This window comes from Opisthocomus hoazin, chromosome 4, assembly GCF_030867145.1.
Source record: "Opisthocomus hoazin isolate bOpiHoa1 chromosome 4, bOpiHoa1.hap1, whole genome shotgun sequence".
In the NCBI taxonomy this organism is placed as follows: Eukaryota; Metazoa; Chordata; class Aves; order Opisthocomiformes; family Opisthocomidae; genus Opisthocomus; species Opisthocomus hoazin.
In genome coordinates, this window is record NC_134417.1 from 70,846,258 (window position 1) to 70,867,861 (window position 21,604).

General features: G+C 39.9%; 1 protein-coding gene across 2 annotated transcripts in view; it reads right to left on the minus strand.

The window, feature by feature from the left end:
* The window catches only part of ITGA8 (integrin subunit alpha 8), a 120,151-nt gene that overhangs the window by 15,425 nt on the left and 83,122 nt on the right, over positions 1-21,604 (minus strand). Inside the window, exons 26-27 of one of the 2 annotated variants that reach the window (XM_075419430.1) lie at positions 17,265-17,390; positions 13,870-13,983 (exon numbers count right to left, since the gene is read on the minus strand). In XM_075419430.1, the coding sequence (XP_075275545.1) occupies positions 13,870-13,983; positions 17,265-17,390 (240 nt within the window). The remainder of the gene's footprint in view (positions 1-13,869; positions 13,984-17,264; positions 17,391-21,604) is intronic. The other variant, XM_075419429.1, reaches the window with a different exon arrangement.

Consider the following 21,604-nt stretch of genomic DNA (forward strand, 5'->3'; position numbering starts at 1 on the left):
ATGGGGAAGAAGGGTTAGACATGCAAAAACACACATACAGTTGTTTCTCATATTTCTCTCTGGAATAGGAGACTGGTGAGTTTGAAGCAGAGGGGGAGGTTTGTGGGCTGTCTATGTTTTAAAACCTTGCCTCTGCTCACCAAGCCCAGCAACAAACACAGGTATCTTGAGCAGACTTCCAGGACTATGTTGAGACCAGGCTGGCAGCGCTCGCTGGCAGCATCAAAAGAATGGCTGTGCCTTCCCATCAAAGAACACCAATAAGAAGAATCATCTTTGCACTTCACTTAAGAGTCTGATCGATTTCCTACTGCAGTAGGAAAAAACCCCAGCACAACTCACCTTGCTTTTTTACTACATTGTTCAACTGCACTAAGAATGGATAGCAGTCATTGTTTAACTGGCTGCCTAGTAAAATATTTATGTAGCTCTCATTGAGCACTTCAACAAACCCACAGATGTGCAGACAAAACCAAATGTATCTCTCTGTCAGTTCTCTGCCTTTCATTTATATTTGCTCGTATTTAAAAAATATTACTAGATTAGATTAGATTAGGTATTACCTGCTCTGGTTCAGAATGACTAAAAACCATTACATCATATGGCTCATGCTGTGACTTTTACTTAGTGCTTTCACCTCATTTTGAAGCCCTGGTTCAGAATGACTAAAAACTGTTACATCGTATGGCTCATGCTGTGACTTCTACTTGGTGCTTTCACCTCATTTGGAAGCCAGGTAGGCACTGACACGCTACACCTGACCAAATGTGTGTCTCATTGTGCTGTTCTGACCTTGACAAAAATCTCCCACTCTGTGCAAACTGCCTTGAAATGATAGTTAAGTGCTGGTATGTCCACTGGAAAAATCCTGCCTAAATCTGTTATGAACGGGCGTAAGCCCCAACATGTGAAAGTGCACGTCACTTAAAAGAATCTTAATGGTTGCAACAGTTACTACAATAGATACAAATATTTTCCACACGCATATTTTGAATTCTGTTGAGCTCTTGGCATCACTTTGAATTTGACATATTTAAATTTCAATGATTATTTTGTTACAGACAGAAGATCCTGCACTCGAACTGCGTCCTCTTTTTCCTTGTTTTCACCCCAAGAAAGGATGGCTGAGTGGTTATCATGTTGTTCTGGAAGTCAGCAAACCTGTGTCTAGTTCTGTCTCTGCAACTGATTTTTTGGGTGACACTACATGCAACTTATCTTGTATATCCCATCCCATGGAAAGCTGCGGTAATGGTATGGATCTCTTTTGAAGGTGCTTTGATATGCTCTGAAAAACATTAGATACTTAAGTGCTACTATGTCCACCGGAATCCAGAAGGCCAGGAGTTACGACCATTATTATATCCCTTTACATTAGGCTCCCTGAGGTAAACAATTTTAATCTTTTGTATGAGAATATTTGTGAAGGCCTTAATAATTTTTGCTACCTGTCTCAACCCTTTCTGAAATACGATGACCAGAATTCAACACAGTATTTGGCTACTCATTTACGGAAAGACAGAGCCTTGTAAGCAAAGCAATCTTTAATTTTGGCACCAGCTGTTTACAGTCCAGTGTATCTGGAAAGTCACTGTCACTTCCTAACTCCCCTTCTGCAAAACTCTTTCTCCTTCCTTCTGCTTCTGGCACATTTAGGAGTTCTGTCCCATGGATAAGACTTGGTTCCTATGTAATTACTCAACATCTTTTCCTCCCTGCTAGGTGGCGTTTTTTTCTGGAATGTCCTTGTGCATCAAAGGCATAAGCCCTCTCTAAGAAATGCTTCTCCCCTTTCAGCTGCTTTGTGGAGCAAAGATTGAGGTACGCATATGATAATTTGGCCTACTATTTCTTTCCTTCACTGACAGAGAAAGGTTGGTTTGTGAACATGACCTGAAATAAGCATAACCTAAACCTGGGAGCCAGTATGGATGTAGTTGGATGACCATGGCCCAACTACAATTTTCACAGAACCGCTGAGGTTGGAAGGCACCTCTGGAGATCGTCTACTCCAACCACATGCTCAGAGCAGGGTCAACAAGAGCAGTATGCTCAGGGCCATGTCCAGCTGGGTTTTGAGTATCTCCAAGACGGAGACTCAACAAACTCTAGGAGCAATCTCTTCCAGTGTTTGACTACGCTCACTAGTAAAAAGTTTGTTCTTACGTTTAAATGGAATTTCCTGTATTTTAATTTGTGCTTCTCTCCTCTTGTCCTGTTACTGCATATCACTAAGAGCCTGACTCTGTCTTCTTTACTCGCTCCTATCAGACATTTATACACACTGGTAAGATCCTGCCTGAGCCTTCTCTTCTCCAGACTGAACAGTCCCAGCTCTCTCAGCCTCTCCTGGTATATCTGATGCTCAGAGCTCTTAATCATCATTGAAGCCCTTGGTTGGACTTGCTCCAGTATGTCCGTGCCTCACTTGTCCCAGGAAGACCAGGACTGGACACAGCACTCCAGATCTGTCTCACCAGTGCTGAGTAGAGGGGAAGAGTCACCTCCCTTGATCTGCTGGCAATGCTTTTCCTAATGCAGCCCAAGAGGTTGTTGGCTTTCCTTGCTGCAACAGCACCCACAGAGGGCTCACGTTCAGCTCAGTGTCCACCAGGATCCTTTGCTAGAACACTGTATACCAGCTGGTTGGCCCCCAGCCCGTACTGGTGCATAGAATTATTCCTCCTGTGGTACACTACTTTGCATTTCCCTTCATAATACTTCATGAAATTGCTGCCAACCCACTTCTCCAGCCTGTCAAGGTCCCTCTGAAGTGCAGTACAACCATCTGGTGCATCAACCACTCCTCTGACTTTTCTGTTATCTGCAAACTTGCTGAGAGTGTACTCTGTCCCATTATCCAAGTCATTAATGATGTTAAACAGTATTGGCCCTGGTATTGATCCCTGGGGTGCACCATTAGTGACAGATCTCCAGCTGGACTTCAAGGTGCTGATCACAACACTTTAAGCCTGGCAGTTCAGTCTGATTTGAATCCACCTCTCTGTCAACCTATCTTCATTCATTTTGACAGTGTCAAGAACTTTGCCAAAGTCAAAAAACCAGTGACTTCTCTCCCCTCATCCACCAAGATGAACCTCATTTATCTCATCTCAGAAGGCTATCAGGTTGGTCAAGCATGATTTCACCTTCATAAATCCACACTGACAACTCCAAATCACCTTCTTGTCCTTCAGATGTTTGCAAATGGCTTCCAGATTTTTTCCTCCATCACCTTCTCAGGGACTGAAATGAGGCTGACTGGCCTGTAGTTCTCTAGACCCTCCTTCTTGAAGATAGATGTGACCTTTGCTTTCTTCCAGTCCTCAGGAACTTTGCCCCATCATCATGACCTTTCACAGACAATTGAGAGTGGTCTCTCATTGACCTTGGTCAGCTCAGGCTCTCAGCACTTGCAGGTGTATGCTGTCAGGTCCCTTAGATTTTTGTATGTTCAATTTGTTTAAATGTTTCCCTCATCTGACATTCCTCCACTGAAGGTAAATGTTCATTGCTGCAGGTTTTCTCTCCGGTTGCAGAAGCCTTGGATTATTGTATGCAGATTTTACCAGTAAAGACCAAACTGAAGGAGGCATTGAGTAACTCAGACTTTTCCATGTCCCATTCAGCAGAAGACCCGTATTTTCCCTAGCCTTCCTTTTGCTGCTGATACAGTTATAGAAGCTTCCTTGATGCCCTTTAAGTCACTTGCTAGGCTCAGCTCCTGGTGGGCTTTTACTTTTCTAACTCTGTCCCTGCATGCTTGGACAGCGTCTCTGTATTCCCCACCCAGTCCCTGCCCTAGGTCAACTGACCCTGCTTCTACCTCTTTTATGTTTCCTTTCTGTGTCTGAATTTTACCAGGAGCTCCTTGTTCATCTCTGCAGGCCTCCTGCCCCCTTTGCTTGACCTCCTGCATGTCGGGATGGACTGATCTTGAGATTAAAGAAGGTGATCCTGGAGAATCAAACAGTTGTCCAGGACTCCTCTTTTGTCCAGGATCATGGAGTTCTTCCAAGCAGATCCCTGAAAAGGCTGAAGCCTGCTCTCCTGAGGTCCAGGGTTGTAGTTCTGGTATTTGCCTTGTCCATTCTGTCTTCTCTTTAAACAAAGTTTTCTCTTCAGATATTTGTGTTTACTGGTGACATAAAGCCAGCACATTTATTGCCTTCTGGAACTCATCTGGCTATGCCATAATTTTGTTCTTTTAAAATATTGAGAGCAGCCGAATGTTTGTTATCAGAACATTTAACCTCTCCTTGGGGCTTCTATTAGAAATGAGCAATATGAAGAAAACCACCTCATGTGAGTACATAGGAATAGTCAAATTGGCTCCTTAACATAGATGGCATCTAATGAAATGGAACTACCTTTTCTATTAATGGTGTTTGAAATGAAAAATTAGACTGTTTTAATACTAGACTTAGCAAATAAGTATTTTTTTATACACTTCCATGGTGCTAAACACCTATGAGATGGTCCTCAGCAAATATTTTTTCCTTATCACGCTAATTATTTTCCATTTTCAGACTCAAGCCATTCTTCATCTTTTATTCTACAGCACTAGACTTCTCACACAAGGTCCCAGCATGATTCTGTAGTTGTGCAATGATTTGCATTCAGAAAAAAGCCTGAAAAAAGCCTTATGTTTTCAATTCTAAGCAATTCACATTAAGCAGGATTCTGGATATGATTTATATGATTTATAAAAGTAACCTGTAATGGAGAGGACAGGGTTACATTATTACAGAACTAGACATTAGACACACAGCCTGATTGGCTAAGGTACAGTAAAGGCATTAACTCTCTTGAAACATCATATAAAGGAAACATAGCAGTCATGGAAAAATAAATCCTTTCACCCACTATACATGCCTTATTTCATTTTCAGCTTATATCAGCAAAAAGAACATCAGGGCAGGGTACTTCTGTGGCTTAATGCTTGGCTGGGGTTAATAACCTTGGGTTGTGCCCACAGCTATCAACTCTCCTTGACCCTTCATTAGGCTCCTGGAAATGCTGCACTTTGCTTTACAGGAAGGGAGAATGTAAAGGACTAGAGAGTATTTTCTTGCATTCACAGAATAGCATGTTTGTGGCAAATGGCTTTAAAATAATGAATGTGGTCAGCACCAGTTGCAAACAGGATTTTTACTTGTACCAACACCTTGGAGATACAGGCAGCTGTCTCTCCTATAGCCTTGTTTATAATTCTGAAGTAATTTGTGAGAAACAGCACTACTTTACCATATAATTTTTTAAATAGCATATGTTTAAATATTCAGTGTTTACTGGAAGCAGTAGGACCCGTGGTTTGCAATTCAAGCTGAGAACTTCACTATAGCTCAGAGGAAGCGGAAGAAGGAATTTGGAATTTGTGAATGTGCGTAATGTGCGTAATGACCAACAGCAGGGAGCCCAGCCCTAGCTACATCAGCCTTTTGAGGTTGCTGCCGTAGTAGAACAAGCAGACTGCTCTTGTGCGCTTCACTAAGACAGTAGTTTGCCAGTATTCTGGTAAGTAGGCAAAACATGGTCATCCCCTGTGTTGCTTGGGTGGCAGAGCCCTGCTGGTGTATTTATTAAGGCTTCTCTCTCTCTACACAGTTTTGTTTCACATAAAGATTTTTGAACTGAAACCTTTGTTTTCTTTAACAGCTGCGAGACACAGAAGCATTTAGAAATGAAGGAAAGTCTTCCCAATAAATAGTCAGTACAGTGTTTCCTTTAATACAATTGAGACAAACAGAAATAATGTGGGAAGTGCTGGAAAATCTTGGACAATTTGAAGGAGAGTTCTCCAAGCTCCAGTAGAATACTGGGGGTTTCTACAGGAAGCTCAGGCAAAGACCTGAAGTCTCCCCAAAGTGTCTTTAAGGCATATAGAGGCCTCTTAGAGAGCAGACAAAAATGCAGGGACAAATCTGGCCCACAGGGAGCAAGACTGAGGGTAGAAGGAACAAAACGTTTAGCAGCTTAAAGAAATCTGACAGGTCATTGTTCTTCTGCAGGTTTGAAGAGTTTAACTACTGGAGAGACTTCCCAGAACAACTTTGTTCCACTGCCTCTATGGAGCATTGTTCAATTTCTATTAAATACTTTTTTTTCAGGTTAGATGTAGTCCAGTGAAGTCACCCTAACTGAAGGCCATGTACTTTCTCTACTGCAAGCTGCATGCTCCGGTGGAATTTCCCTCCCAGAACTTACATCTGTTGCATATAGCATTCAGTGCTGTTGTAACAATATTGGCCCTGCTTGATTAAAACTTGCTTCCCTTCGTGTCTGCTGGAGTCTGGCACATTTTAGAGACAAGAGGGTAAGCAGTATGGTGTTACCTTTTAAATATATGCTTTGGGAATTCATTAGCTTGCTTTCTTTGAATCATACCTCCAAAAACCTGAACTACTGCCAACAAATAGAGTAGCTTACATAAATGCTGAGAGTAGAGGTTGTACAACTATTTGCTCTTGTGTTAATTTGTTAAAGAAATCTATGTAAGACTCTGTGCATGGTCAAAAAGTACTTGTGCTGTTTGTAACCGGAGGGTATGTCCACCCAAGTGTATCTGTGACCAAAGACAATACAACTCATCTGAAAATCAACACATCCTCATCTCTAACTTCTTACACTTCACATATTATATCTTTTACATTCCTTTAAACAGACTATTTTAAATTATGATAGAGGCAGATATTTTGTTGTGATTTCAGAACACTTTAATATACAGATATTAATGGTTATCAATTTAAGATGTTTATTTCTTCATAAACCTTATGTTACCTATAGTTTAGCACATCTAGCAAGAGTCTCATGTTCTACTCTTGTTAACATTTTGGCACTATTTTAAATAACAATGCATGAAAACAAAACTAGCCCACACCCGAAAAATCTCCCGCTAATTCACCCCAGTGGCAAGGTCTTTTTCTTTCTAGCCTTCATTCCACACAAAAAAAAAAATCCAGTATAATACAGTATTTTTGGCCACACACGGTTTTGTTTTTTTACTTATTTTGTTTTTTCAAATAACAACAGTTGTTTGACGTAAAGGCAAATTTCTTTGACAACTTCCTCTTTTTGTTATTGTATGTGGCTTGAAGGGCAGCACATCAAATTTATGGCTTTTAATTCTGAGTCTGAATTAAAATAAAATACTTAAACTTCCATATATGGCTTACATATGGCAATTAGTGAGAGACCAAGATCTCTTACTAATTTTTCTGTGCTTCCCTACTTCCATCCGCAGATATGGAATTTAATCTGGCTGCAGATCCATGCCTTGAAAACACTAAGTAAGCTTGCCTTGACTGAGACGTTTTCCACTGGGCATACAAAGAGGTTCTATGCTGAGAATAGAACCTATTGTTCCTTGGGGTCATATCCCACTTACAAATGCAATAATTGCTCCCATAGTAAAGAGGAGAGGGAGAAAAGTGATTCAATAAAGGAGCTTATATAAGAGCTAGATCTCTCACCTGTTTTGGACCACGTCCACCAGTTCATCTCTGTTTTGACTTCCAAGCCTCTGCAAACACACACATGCTGCACAGAGGACAGTCTGTGTGGTCCCAATGCACTGGTTATCTGCATTCTCTGGTGAGACCCCACCTGGAGTCCTACGTCCAGCTCTGGAGCCCCCAGCACAAGGAGGACATGGACCTGTTGGAGCAGGTCCGGAGGAGGGCCACAAAGACGATCAGAGGGCTAGAACACCTCTCCTGTGAGGACAGGCCGAGAGAGTTGGGGCTGTTCAGCCTGGAGAAGAGCAGTCTCTGGGGAGACCTTATTGCGGCCTTTCAGTACTTAAAGGGGGCCTATAGGAAAGATGGGGACAGACTTTTTAGCAGGGCCTGTTGCAATAGAACAGGGGGTAATGGTTTTAAACTAAGGGAGGGTAGATTTAGACTAGATATAAGGAAGAAATTTTTTACAATGAAGATGGTGGAACCCTGGAACAGGTTGCCCAGAGAGGTGGTAGATGCCCCATCCCTGGAAACATTCAAGGCCAGGTTAGACGGGGCTCTGAGCAACCTGCTCTAGTTAAGACATCCCTGCTCATTGCAGGGGGACTTGACTAGGTGACCTTTCAAGCGCCTTTCCAACCCAAACTCTTCTATGATTCTATGAATATGATTTTATGATTCTGCCTCCAACGGCCTTTGTACAGCTAAACTGAATCCTAGTCCCAAAAGCACTGCCTGGCCTAGAGGATTTCTGCCACACTAAAATGAGTCTCTGAGTTCACCAGTAGTAAAACATGGAGATTCCCAACAAAATTTCTCATCAAAGAAGTACAATCAGAGCATGCACTCTAACTGTGATGATAGCTCCAGGTGCTAGGTAACGAAGGCAAAGGGAGATCAGAGGTCTGGAAGGACTTCTAGCTGATGGCCCAAAATAACAAGGTATTACATCAGGCTCTTTCTCATTTTCTGTACCCTTCCAGACCTCTTCACTTCTTTTTATGTCCTTGTAGATATGCAGAAGTGAACACCATCATTCTATAAAGCAGGGATGTGGGGTTTCTCAAGCTGAGGAGGGAACTGAATTCACATCTTCCAGTCATGAATTCTCTAATCACTAGACTGCCAGCTCTAACTTCTGCCACTGAATATTGAACAAACAAAGTCCTCCTTAAGTCTTTCAACTAATGCTGTGGGTACCTCCTGAGTAATGTTTGGATTCTGCCTTCTGAGAGGCTGGAAATATTTCTGTTTAATCGTGATTCGGGTGCTTATCCTCCCTTAAGTGATAGCCCTCATGTACCACTCTGATGGTCAGCACAAATCAATTTGTCTGAGGGATCTCATTGTCTCTGTATGCTGTATAGGGAGACTAGGTATTTAATTTCAGGTTTTGGATTCCAGTCTGGGGCCAGGCACTTAAGATGTGAGTGTCGCAGCACTCATCACCTTTATTATGTCAAACATATATTTCCATATTTAGGCATCAAAAAGGAAACAGGAGCAGTGCATGTTCAGAAACACTGAAATAACAAGTATTTAACAGAGGAGGCAAAACATGGCTTTGTGTACTAAGGGAGCACCCGATTACACTGTGTCTGCCATGTTTCTGTTGCTTTTCAGCTTTCTCAGACTAAAACTAGATTTTTCTCCATCCTAGCTATTAAAGTTCATGCAGCCAGGGGTGCCAAATTCAAGTATCTGGAACTGTCTAAAAGTCAAGAGAGAAAAAATGCATTTATATTCAACAGAATTAAAAGAAAATAAAATAAACTTCAAACCTCTTGGGAACCTCGCACACCTATGTGGTTTCTTTACATTACTGCCTCCCCAAGCTTTCCCAGAAGGAAATTTTTATCATTGGAAGGAACTTTCAATACAGGGTGAAATAATAGTCAAGAATGAGCCAAGTTCCACTTCCCACAGTGCTATAAGTGTCCAAAGAGCTTGGAGCCTGGAAGGATGTGGCAAATCAGAAAGATGGTACAGATTCATCATTCAGAAATACATTTTCAAAACAGATATTTTACTAGCCAGCTCCTGAGTCTTGTATTAAAAAGTACCCACCAGCGTTCAAAGAATGCTGGGCAATATCCCCTTGGATCTCCCTCTGATGACTCAGAAATACCATGATTAGACAAACAGGGCCATAATAGAGCCTTAAGAGAACACAACATAACATAACCATGTAAGGTTGTTTCTATTTTGCATGAATCAGGCTATTATTTGCTCAATCAGCAAATCTGAATCCAAAAGTCAGCTTTACTAGAGGGTTCATATTTACAGCCAGGCTTTGAAGTTAATCCAAAAAAGTCTGTGATTCTTCCTGGCCTTTGCACGATGTCTGTCTCTATCTTTGTTAGCTGGTTGGGAAATTTGGGCTGCTTTATTTACTCAAACATGTCTAATCATTGCACGTCATTTAACTGTTATTTGTTATGGGAGTTTGGGTTTTAAGGTGACAGATTACAACTGTCAAGAGGCAAAGGGGTCAGCTGTTGTCAGTTAAACTAAGTGGAAGAGGAAGGAGTCACTCAACCCATGACTGATCTTTTGTGGCAACAAAATATACAGGCTGATCCATATATAACTTCAATGAGAAACATGAATTATTTCAACCCTGCATTAATCAATCACTTTCAACCAAATTCTTATCAGGTTTGCACTAGCATACCTATGAGAAGAAAATGCATAATGACAGTGTGTTCTCAGCTTTAATGAGCACAAACATTTTCTTCTGCAGATCATCATATCTTCATTTAGATTACAACACAGTTGAGGAATGTTGTATGTCACCATTATCCTGCTTTCTTTGGTATATGAAAATTTTGCACTTTAATTCATGTGCAGAAGAGTTTGGGATGTTGCTGTAGAGACAGCAACTTTTTGTCTAAGTTTCTTTACAAAACCATGACTGGGAGGTTCAGTCTGGCCCTTGAACAGTCCCTCCTGGTTCAGAACCACCACATTGTGATTATTTTGACTGTACTTTAATCCTCAGTTTGAATCTGTAGATTTCAGCCTAGCTAAGAGCAATTGTTATTTAGGTATACTTTAATTTACTTCTGAAATAACCTTAGGAACTAGAAGTTTACAAGCTTACTAAGAGCAGATTATGCCCCTTTTAGGAAACTAATTATGCTCTACCATCTTTTATGTTGATGGCTGTATAACTGCTAATTTTAAAAGGGGGCGTAAAAAGGGGAACAGTTTTGAGGCAAGTAGGAGGAAGGCAACCAGATCCCATTACACTATTTGCTCTCTCTCTTTTCTCAATATATGTTTGCATGTGAAGCAGGGGTCATGTTATTCTGGCATCTTCTTAGACAAAAATGAGAGGATGTAACAGTTCTCTGGGGACTACCTTTTTATACTTGGAAAAAAGTCTGGTTGCTTTAAGTGGAGTTTTCTGAGCCTTTACAAGGCTTGTAAGTTACGGTCCGAAGGAAATAGAAATGCTTCCTAAGGATACAGATAAAAGGCAAAATCATCACAGCCGATAAAAAGCCTTGTTTGATAGCAAGGGTGTGTAAGGACAGTGGAGTAAGCAAAGCAAAGGATGTACCTGTAGGAGTGTTTGCCATGAGGTCTCTGCACCCAGGGAGCCTACAGAATGGCTTATCCTTGCCCCTGCCCACAGGCTGGTGTAAGGTTCCATCTCTGCCTTGAGCTCACTGAGTGAAGGGAGGTACAGGAGTAGCAAGTGGGATTTATTAAGGAGCAAGGAGCTACTGCAGCACTGGCATTGCCTGGTGTGTTTGCACACACCTGTGTCCCAGGGCACAGCTGTGACCCTTCTCCACCATCCAGAGCAGAAGGAAGGCAGGGAAGGGTGTTTCAAAGCAGCTGGATAAAGCATCCTCTGAAGACACCCCTCTGTCTTGCCACTGGCTACAGAGTTAGGAACCAGCTTTGGCATCTAACTTTCAGATGACTAAAATTAGATGAGATGAGTCCCACTGCTCCTGCATTAGACACGCCACTGAATTTCATGCACTTATCCTTCTTCTGAACCTAAGTCAGGCTAACTAGGCTTAAAAGGAGATTTCATGTCCTCTATAGCTAGTTTGTTCCAACTGTCACATATCCTCTGACACAACCAAAAACTCAGAGAAACACTCTCTGTTTCTCATTAAATTCGTTTCGCTTTAATCTCTTACAGTTATTTCTTGTTACATACTAAACCGGACTTCTTAGGAAAACTTTTATGAGGCTAATTCTCACTGAAATAGCTGTAAATAGCCTACAAAATTGGCATCTAAGGATCTGTGCAAGGGGTTTCCTTTATGTGTTTGTTTTTTCACGAGACCTAGTTTTTGGCCCTTACAGAGTTACTTAGAGTTCACCAGCAGAACAACGAACAGAAAGACTTGATTGGATCCAGAATGTGTCAGTTCCCAGTAAGGCAGCTACCTAAGCAAGCTAATCTTTTGCTTGGTGAAGAATATGGGGAAGGTTCACTGTGATATTGCTTGGACACTGCAGTGGTCAAAATTATCACAGGTTGTTCCAGCCAAGGATAGTATCTGCCTCTCAGCCTGTCTCTTTGTGTTAGGAACAGTGAACTAGTACAGTTAAGTTCTTAACTGAACTTAGCAGGGCCTAATCAGTGTGCAAAGGCTGAACAGTCTCTTATTGGAATTAGAAAAAATTGGAATCAAATTCCCATCATGTTTTGCAATATGTATGTTTCTCCTATGAGTGCGGAGATATTTACATACTGATATTTTCTGTGTGGAAAATTTTGTAAGATCTTTGCAAAAGCTTACGCCAGATGTCCACCCCAGTTACCCAGATTTGGAAGGACAGAGAGACATCTAAGCTGACAAGCTTTTGGGCCTGCTCTTTTTTCCCCGCTAGCAGATGACTCATTTAGCAAACCTAAGTGAAGCACCTCCAGTCTAGCCTTTCAAACACATTTGTTAAATATGCCTCCTCTTAAAAGCATTGTATTTGTGTTAAGGGAACTGAAGAGAGGATATGAGAATTTCTCAGGATTGTTTGTTAATAGAAAGAAAATGTGCTGACAAATCAGGAATTAATTCACCTAGTATGTGAAAGGATGTCCTTTGTTACTGAGCTAGGCAGAAATCACCTTCTCTCAAGCAAGGCCGCATAGTTCTATGCTCTCTTCACAATGGTGCTAATAGCTGTTGCAGAAGAAACAGCATGTGTGACCTTAAGTCCTGGCAGATAGGTAGAAAAGACCTTTCAAGTCATCCTTTTGATAACCGCTGCCATAGTCCAGTACAGCAAGAGGGACCCATGGCCTCCAAAGTATGCACCCGTTATGGATTTGGAGCCATGATGGTTAGCTATTGAGCTGGCATTCAGCTTTCTGTAAATTCTGGCCCATCTGCTCTCTCATTTCTCCAGGAAAGCAAGTTAAGTGAGGAAGAATTTCTTTTATCTACTTTCACATTTGAGGAAAGGAAGAAATTAACTTAAAAGGTGTGAGGAGCTTAATTTAAAGCTCCTGTTGTAAGCTGAAGAACCTCAACTCTTCTCTTGTGAGGGTAAGAGGTACTGTGGGGATAAATCATTGTTCTCCCACAGGTATGGGGAACACAGGAAGGTTCTTGTATTGCAGGTAGAAAGACTAGGGAATTCTAAATTCCTCAAAGAAGGAAGGTGATAATCAGTCAGTTTGATCAAGATAGGATCTGCAGTTATTTCCTAGCAACAGCAAACTGAATTATAAATTTTCAATGTACTGCCCGGTGTTAAAGATATGACAACCACATAGTACTACAGACACATGGCCAGTTGCGAGGTAACAGCTCACAGTGCAATCCCTCTGCCTTATGCAGTGCAAGTACAATTCTGAGAGCTGATGAGATTGCAAATGCAAGAATCTGCAAAGAGAAGTTAATTTTTTCCATGGTCTGCGCTGCCCCTTCTTTTTAGTAGCAAGTCACAGATTTTCACTACGTAAGTGTTGTATGTCATATGAGGTTGATACACATTACTCTTCCCTGGATTAATGAAGAATGAATAACAATGAATTTTTTAAGCTGGACACAGTCTACACCATCTACTGTTTGGCTCCAAGAAAAACCTTTCATTGGGAAAGATGTTATGAATGCAGAGCAAATCACAGAGACCTAAGAGATTTGGGCCAGTCCAGAAAAGCAGAAACAAAATCAGGAAAGGTGTTTAAAAATTATCTGGGAATTTTCAGGCAAGAAAATTCAGGACATGAATTTGAGAGGGAGTGACAGTGAGAAAAATAAAAGTAAGCAGCATGCATGTGACTTGAACACCAGGGAGGCGTTATCTTCAAAGAAAGTGATAAGAAAAAGGAACTGCATTTGGCCCATTTAATTTCATCATTTGTGTTCTTCAATATCTGGTCAAATAAAAGATGCAGGGGTCTCTGTGTATAAAAAGAGATTTTTGTGTGCATTACCTCCAGGAATGTTTGGGCCCATAGCCTGGACCTGATTTTTAGCGCTGCACTCTTCCCTCTTTCCAGTTGTCCCACAGTGCAGGAAATAAGGATACACTTCACATTTGTACAGTTCTGTGTACAAAATAAAGGGAAGTCATACCTACACTTAAAAAATGTATACAATCACTTTCAAAGGCTATAAATTAGCGAAATAAAGCAGTTAAGTGGTCTGAAATCAGTAATTTAATCTAATTTACATGAGATACCCCAAGAGTCATCACGAGAACTATAAACCAAGAGGGAGATTCTTTTTGCACCAGCAATGAATACAACCACCTACCTGTAGTAATGAAAATAAAAGTAATAATTTTCAACAATATCTAGTCTGAAGAACTCTTAAAATGTCCAGGTACTTATCAATCCTTTGAAATATGTGCTTTGTATTTATCAGTCATTTTGTGATTTCAGCATGGGTTTCTTCCGTCCTCTGTTCCTGAAGTCTTTATTTCTGTTCCTAAATCTTTCACCTCTTCTAACTCTCCTGATTTTCTTATTGGTATTTACATTATAGCAGCCAGATCATTTACTGAGATTCATTAGTTGCTCTATTTGAAACTTGTTGTCCATGAAATGTGCCTGCTGTGTTCCTGATTCTGGCTCATACACAGAGTTGAAGACAAAAGCCAAGCAATGCAAGTCAAAACTATATAATCTGTTAAAGTCTGCCAGAAGAATGTCACAAAAAAAGGCTAAAAGCTGACTGGAAGCCACTGAAGGGAATGAGCAAAGTCTTATGGGATAACCACAGAAATAATGTAGTTGTCTGGGGCATAGAAAGAAAGAAAGATCTCATAGAAAAAATGATTAAATGAGTCTGTAAAAAAATGTATAGGTTTATATATACAAATGGGTTTTACCTGAAAAGTTTTAGGTTGATTCAGAAGGAAGGCTGAGGTTTTAATTGATTCGTATCAGTCCTTCCCTTACAGATGCTTTATTGACACTCCTGACAGCAGGTACGGTGACCTCGAAAGCAAAGCTAAGTTTTCACAAGTACATTCCCTCGGGAGAGTGAGAATGGCTGCACTACCAAATCCCACACTTCAGAAAATGAGATGATGATGTATGTAACAGATCTGAAAACACCCTTAAGGAATCCTCTATCTTTATAACAGCTTTCCCCACAATCTCTATCTTATTACAAGCTAAGAAAAGCTGTATGCTTAATCACTCTTTTCTAAACCTGCCTGAAAATGAAATTGTAAACCCTGGAACATGCAACTATAAACCTTTTTTTAAAATGAGTATTTCAAGTATCTGTTTATTTGGCTTTTCATATTTAAACATCCTCCAACCACATTTATTTATCTTGCAGGAAGGAGGAGAGCTGTTTTCATTAGTCATAGTGGCCAAAAACACATATGAACAAAATAAATCATTAGCATGCAGAAAAGTCTACTTTTGGCTGACATTTTAGGACCTGATCACATATTTCTATTTTTCTTAGTAATGCATTTAGCCTGTAGTGATTTTCAGAACGCTGTAACATTAGAACTAATGGAAGAGAAACCAAATGTTTAATAAACAATATAAATAGAATACGAGGTTCTCAGAAAATTTTTCCTCTCTATGAAAATGCTTTGATGAAAATGAAATTAACTTAAAATTTCTGTAAAAAATTTACAAATTTTAACAAATAATTACCTTTGGCTAATCAGTCATTTTCAAGAGCAACATTCACTTTCCATGTCTACTTCAAACGTGTCAAAAAAAAAGATTAATTTTTCTGGATCTGTAGTATGCAATGCTGAAGGCACACAAAATTAGGACACCTTTCTAACTAAACAAATGACATGTTGCTTTTCTATGCCCATCCTGAAAAAGTCCTGCTATATTTCTAGTGGTAAAGACTGTACCCAATCCTATGCTAATCTGTGCTTATCAAAAGTATATTGTACGAGAAGACATCTCATCACAGTGCCAATTTTATATTACTAAGAACTCAGCTAAATACCATCTGTCTACATCAAGCAGCTGAAAAATCTCTGCTTCGTATTTTAAGATGCAGACACAGTACATACTTAAGAACTTGGCTGACCACTTTCAGTTGCTGCAGTAATTTCTATGTTGGCAGCATATGAGACTAATCACAGAACAAGATAACTGATAATTAAGGTATTACTGAAGAATGGATTAAATGTTCTGCAGTATTGACTGTTATGTGTTTGAAAGCCCAGGCATTCTTCCTTCAGCTCCAGTGGAATCAGATTCTTCCCAGGGTATTAGCTTGATGGAAGAATTACATAGGAATCAACAGTGATTATTGTTTAAAATGGGTTCATCTGTGATTTTGTTCTTAATAACATTATGGTATTCATTACTTTCAGATGCCACCTTCTTCCTGTTGCAAAAATTGCCAAATTAACTTTCAGAAGCAGTATAATTATTCTATTACTCCAAAATACTTAGGTCTGCAATGTTCTTTCTTCCTACCAAATTCTAGTGATGTCAAGGAATGCAAACATGAGCTTGCATTAAACAGCTTAACAAGAGACTAGACAGCATGAAAGAAACTCTGCCCAAGGTTCGTAAAAATAAATGGATAGCACTTACTGCATGAATTTCATGACCTCCCAAGGTCAGGGAGTCTGAACACTGCCTCTAGGCAAGGGGGAGCTGATACCTACAGTGCTGAAGTATGCTAAGGATGGGACACCAAATGCAGGAATGGAAAAAACTCAACCTTCTGAAAATACAGCCAAGTCCAAATACTCAGGTACCAGACTGACTAATCAGAACTATTTTCCTAGGAGAGAGATCTTTGCTCTTGCTCCAGCACTGTCTGGAATGTTAACAATGCAGGGACCTGTCCCATTTGGCTTGTCTGTGCTACTGTAAAGGGGAAGTGTCTTACCTTTCCGTGGGAAGATAAGTATTTACTGCAGGAATAAATACACTCCAAGCTATTTGTATGTCAGAACCGTTACTTTATAAGAAAATGCTAATTTTAAGTGTGAGCTACTCCTTACAAAAGAGCCAGCATGCTAGGAGTCAAGTTAATAAGAAGAGAACTACATTTCAAAAGTCAGAATCTGAAATTTAGCTTGTGGCAGAGGGGCCCATTCTTTATATCTGTGAAGAAATTTGCTGTGATAAGTGTGCCACTGCATGACCTGCAAACAGCCAGGAGTAAGACAGCCAGGAATTTGGCATGCATGATTTTTAATGTAAAAATCTGTCAAATAAAATCGCTAATCTGTATCACTGGCATGGTGATACATAATAAATGATACCTTAAACTAAAATGTTAAAAATCACTTAGAACCATATCTGTAAATAAATTGCAGTCAACCCAACAGCCACCTTGATATATTGCATGCGTAGTCCCAGTTTATATCTTCTGGATAGCTCACCAATATTTTTGCAGAGTTTTTCCTGTGAGGTTCTGCCACTGTGACATCCCTTCTCCTGATGTAATGAGAAATTGTGGAATTATATAAAAAAGCAGCAAGTTCGGGAGTGTCTTGTGGAACAGCAAACTGCAAAGAGAAAAAATGTGAATGGCAGAGACATTTTCATACAATGATTCTAACAGATTTGCTCCCTTCTTGGAGGTCTTGAATTTTGGATTAACACTCTTTTTTCAATTTAACAGCACAACCATGAGAATATACTGTCTTCAGCTAGGAGCATGATTAGTAATAACACAGCAAGATATTGCCCAGCTATAGGAATTACAGTAGACAACATTTTTTTCCACTTTTTAGTGGTGTCAGTTTCATTGCTGTACTTAAATTGTTCGACTCTTGGGGCCAGATTCTGACCTCTATAACAGGATAAATTCAAAGTTGCTGCACTGAAATCTGGTCATTAGTTCAGATCGGAATCTACCTATTGAAATACAATGATTTGTCCAGGTTTAGAAAGTAAAAGAAAAAAAAAGACAATCTGAATTCTAGCAACACAACTTTTGATCATTATTTGTTACAGATTTCTTTTGGTAACAACTCAACTTTGTATAATGCAACAGGTTTATCATTTTTAATCTCATATTAAAAAGCATTCTTTTCAGCTTTATCTTCACAGATTTTTGTTCTCTGATTAAAACGTGTTTTTATTCTTGTCTCTAATTTCTACACAGAGCACTTACGGCTTCTTTCCAGAAGCCTCAGAGAATGCCTGGAACCCAATTGCTATGGAGGGAAGGATAAATTCTAATTTATGACAATCCAATAATGTAAAATCGCAATAAAATATATGTGAAAATTTGTAATAACATCTCAACGTTAACTCAGCTAAACATAGACAAGACATTTCTTTACGGGCCTCTGATTAGAAAGAGCTACATCAGATCCATCTTATTAATTCCTTTAACCCCTGAACACAAAATATCTTAAACAAATTCCTAAAGAAAATGTTTGTAATTGTAAGAAATGTTGTAGCACTAAAGGGAAGAGAATAGGTATAAACACCAAACCTTCCACACACTAATGCTGCGTGGTACTAGGAAAATTTGTACCATTCATCTGATGAAAATTATGAGGCTAAAGAAGGAACTATTTTGACATTGTCTGAGATCTTCAGTCAAAAGCATCCTGCAAAGTGAAAGAAACTATAATTTATTAACTGATGAAAACTCCTTATGCAAAAATAAGAATTTTTTTTTTTTGTTGCTTAATTAGGTTAACATTGTCTTTTTGCAATAAGGAACAGTTGAATAGCTAGTAAATCTCTCCCTCTCAATGGGATAACATGTGGGAATTCTCTTTCCAGGATTCTTTCACCAGCATATATAGGCTTCTTTAAAAATGACAGATTAAAAGAACCACAACATAATAACATGCCTTTGAAGAAGCATTCAATATATGATCACAACTGATACTTATGTAGATCCATTTGAATACTAGATGACTTTTACTTATTTTTTTCATAGATCCTGTAGTGTTAGCATCTTCAGTAGTGAATTATTACAGCAAAGGTTGGAAAAGAGCCCTCTGTGATTAAAAGAAACAATTTTGAAGCAGAATTTCTCCAGTGGCCTGGATGTTCAGGTTAAAGAAATTGTTTTATCCTTCTTGAGACAGTAGCATGGAATTGTACAACTCTGTTTCTGTAGCTATTTTACATGCCACATATTTAGCACACCATCCCTTATATTAAATGGATTCTCACTCCCTCCCTTTAACTACAATGGACTGTCTCGGCTTCCCCACCAGGGAAAACTGTACTGCTTTCTTCTCCCGAGCCTTGTCACCTTGAGCAGATTTCCAGACCTCTCCAGTTTTTCACTTCTCATTTCAAAACCTGGTTTAGCGTTCCTCTTTCTCTAGCCAGGCAATACCCTCTGCTGCAATGTGTAACTCCATCAGAAATGTTCTGGAAGAGGACTTTGTGTAAAAGCTGTTATACAAGAGGTGTCAGGCAGCATTCAAGAGCAATGCGTTGAATGGTATTATTTTGTCTCCAGATCAGGACTTACACAGAGTAATAACAGCTCTGCAGCATGAGGAGACACTGCCTCTGGAAGAGGTTAGCTCCTGCCACTCATGTTAGTGGATGTACCTTAGCAATATGGAGGATTTTAGCTGCTATTTCACTGCTTCCCCGACAGACGCCTCATTCATGGTACCACAGCCAGCGCTCAACTATTGAGAATGTGTCATGTGTGTCACCCTGTACTGTCTACTGTAGTTGGAAACTGTTGCGTATAACTCTGGTATTTATACGCACTGGCTCCATAAAACTACTTTTTGCCATCAATCTGGGAAAAAAAACCAACTCATCATGAACACCAGCTCAGGCCAAAGGTCCATCTCAACACTGCCTTTAAGCACATGTGGAAGCAAGAGCAAGAAGAACAGGGCATGCACACACAATGCTCTCACCTAATAACTTTCAGCTTCCAAATGTTTTGAGCTCAGGGTCTTCCTGATCTGCATGAAGATTTTGTTCATTTATTAATCTTCACTGGACTTCTCTTGTGCAAAATTGTCCAGTTTCCTCTTAAAACCATGTAAACTTCTAACCCTGACTACTTCCCTTGGCAACAGGTTCCAGACACCTAATACCTGTTGCATGAACCACCACTTCCCTTTGCTTGTTTTGAATCTGGCTCTACAGGTTTCATTGGATGCTCCGATTTCTGTGCAGTGAACACACTCCATTCCTGTCCAGGAACAGGCACAGAGCAGTCAACCCCCACCCACACTCTTCCCGCCACTTCTGATCTTGTAGATCACATCTGTGCATAGTCACCTCCTTTCTAGATTGAAGCATCCTAGTGTGCTGAGTTCTTCTGCAAGGTAATCTGTTCCACATCTTGGGTTAGTCCTTCTGCTCTTCTTTACACCTTTTGCCAGATTCATGACTTTATTTTCTTTTTACATCCCTCACTGCCTTCAGTGAAAGATAAACTACAGAAAAGGAAAAGTCTCTAAATAAGAGTCCTCCTATGTGTGCACAGGTTCGATTTGTCTTTGTGGAAGAAGCAACAAAGCACAAAGGAAACCTTTCCACGACACAAGAAATTCAGCAATGGGGACGAATATACTGCTTTAACTGAAACTGAAAAACTAAATAATTTCAAAGGGGAAATGCCCAAGCAGCCTAACAGAGCTAGGTTCTGAAATCCAAGAGGAGCCAGGCATGTGATGTCCTTAGCCTTATTTGGAAATTCGAGCCAGGCATCCCAATGTTTATACAAAACCTGAAGGAAGCTGTCTCTGTATCTTCTTCCCATCTGAAGCAGCAGATAAGCATTACATATTTGAAAGCTGATTTGTGTATTCATGCTGTTCAGTGCTTTGAAAAACTGAAATAAAGAAAGGATGTTTAAATTTTTGCAATAATGATTGTGCATGTAAAGCCATATGCTGCTAAGACAAATAGACCATTAGTTCCTTATTACAGGAAGACTTCACACAAGCCTCACAAGAATTTAGTCTTGTTTATTTAACAGATGTAGTCATTATCAAGTGGGAGAAGAAAAAGCAAATTGAAAAAACTAAAAAACAAATAATAAAAAAATACATTGCCTGTAAATGTCCTTAAGAACTGTGGCACTATTTTACCCAGGAGCTCTGCTCTCCTGACAGCAATGCTCCGATCTCAGCTTCTTAACTGAAACTTAGAAGAGAACACAGTGGCTAGGGAGGGGAGATGCTGACTCCTTTTCCCATACTTGCAGCTTGATCTGACCAGTGGCTTAGAGATGCTAGGCTTGCAAATAGAAATGCAGCAGCTCAGCTTCTTCTCCTCACCACTTTTGAAAAATAGGTGGAAACAGGGTGGAAAAGATTAATAGAAAAAATTCTTTGTTTCCAAACTTGCGGTGTTTTGGGTACAAAACGGAAACATTTTCTGTCTTCAGTTCCCTATCCCTTATTTCCTTTTTCTTCTTCTAGAGAAACTATATAGAAGGGTAGACTCAGAACCTCTCTCTGGCTTCCTGGGTGAAACACAAAAATCTAGCCATAATGTATTTGATATACATCAGTTTTTCTGTATTCTTGTAAGTATATATTGTAGTTCTGTCTTTTTAAGCTGAAGACTTGTCTCGTAGCTCCTGTGTCATGAGCAATCTCCTTCACTAAAAAAGATGTCTCCACTTTCATCCGCTGTACTGAACTCAAATCTCTCCTGGAATCCAAAAGACGTATAGCACTTTTAGCATTTGGAATGCAGCTCTCCCCACAAGATGTTTAACAGGCTACTGGTTGAACTCGAGAAGTGTTGTTTACTCCAGAAGTGTCTG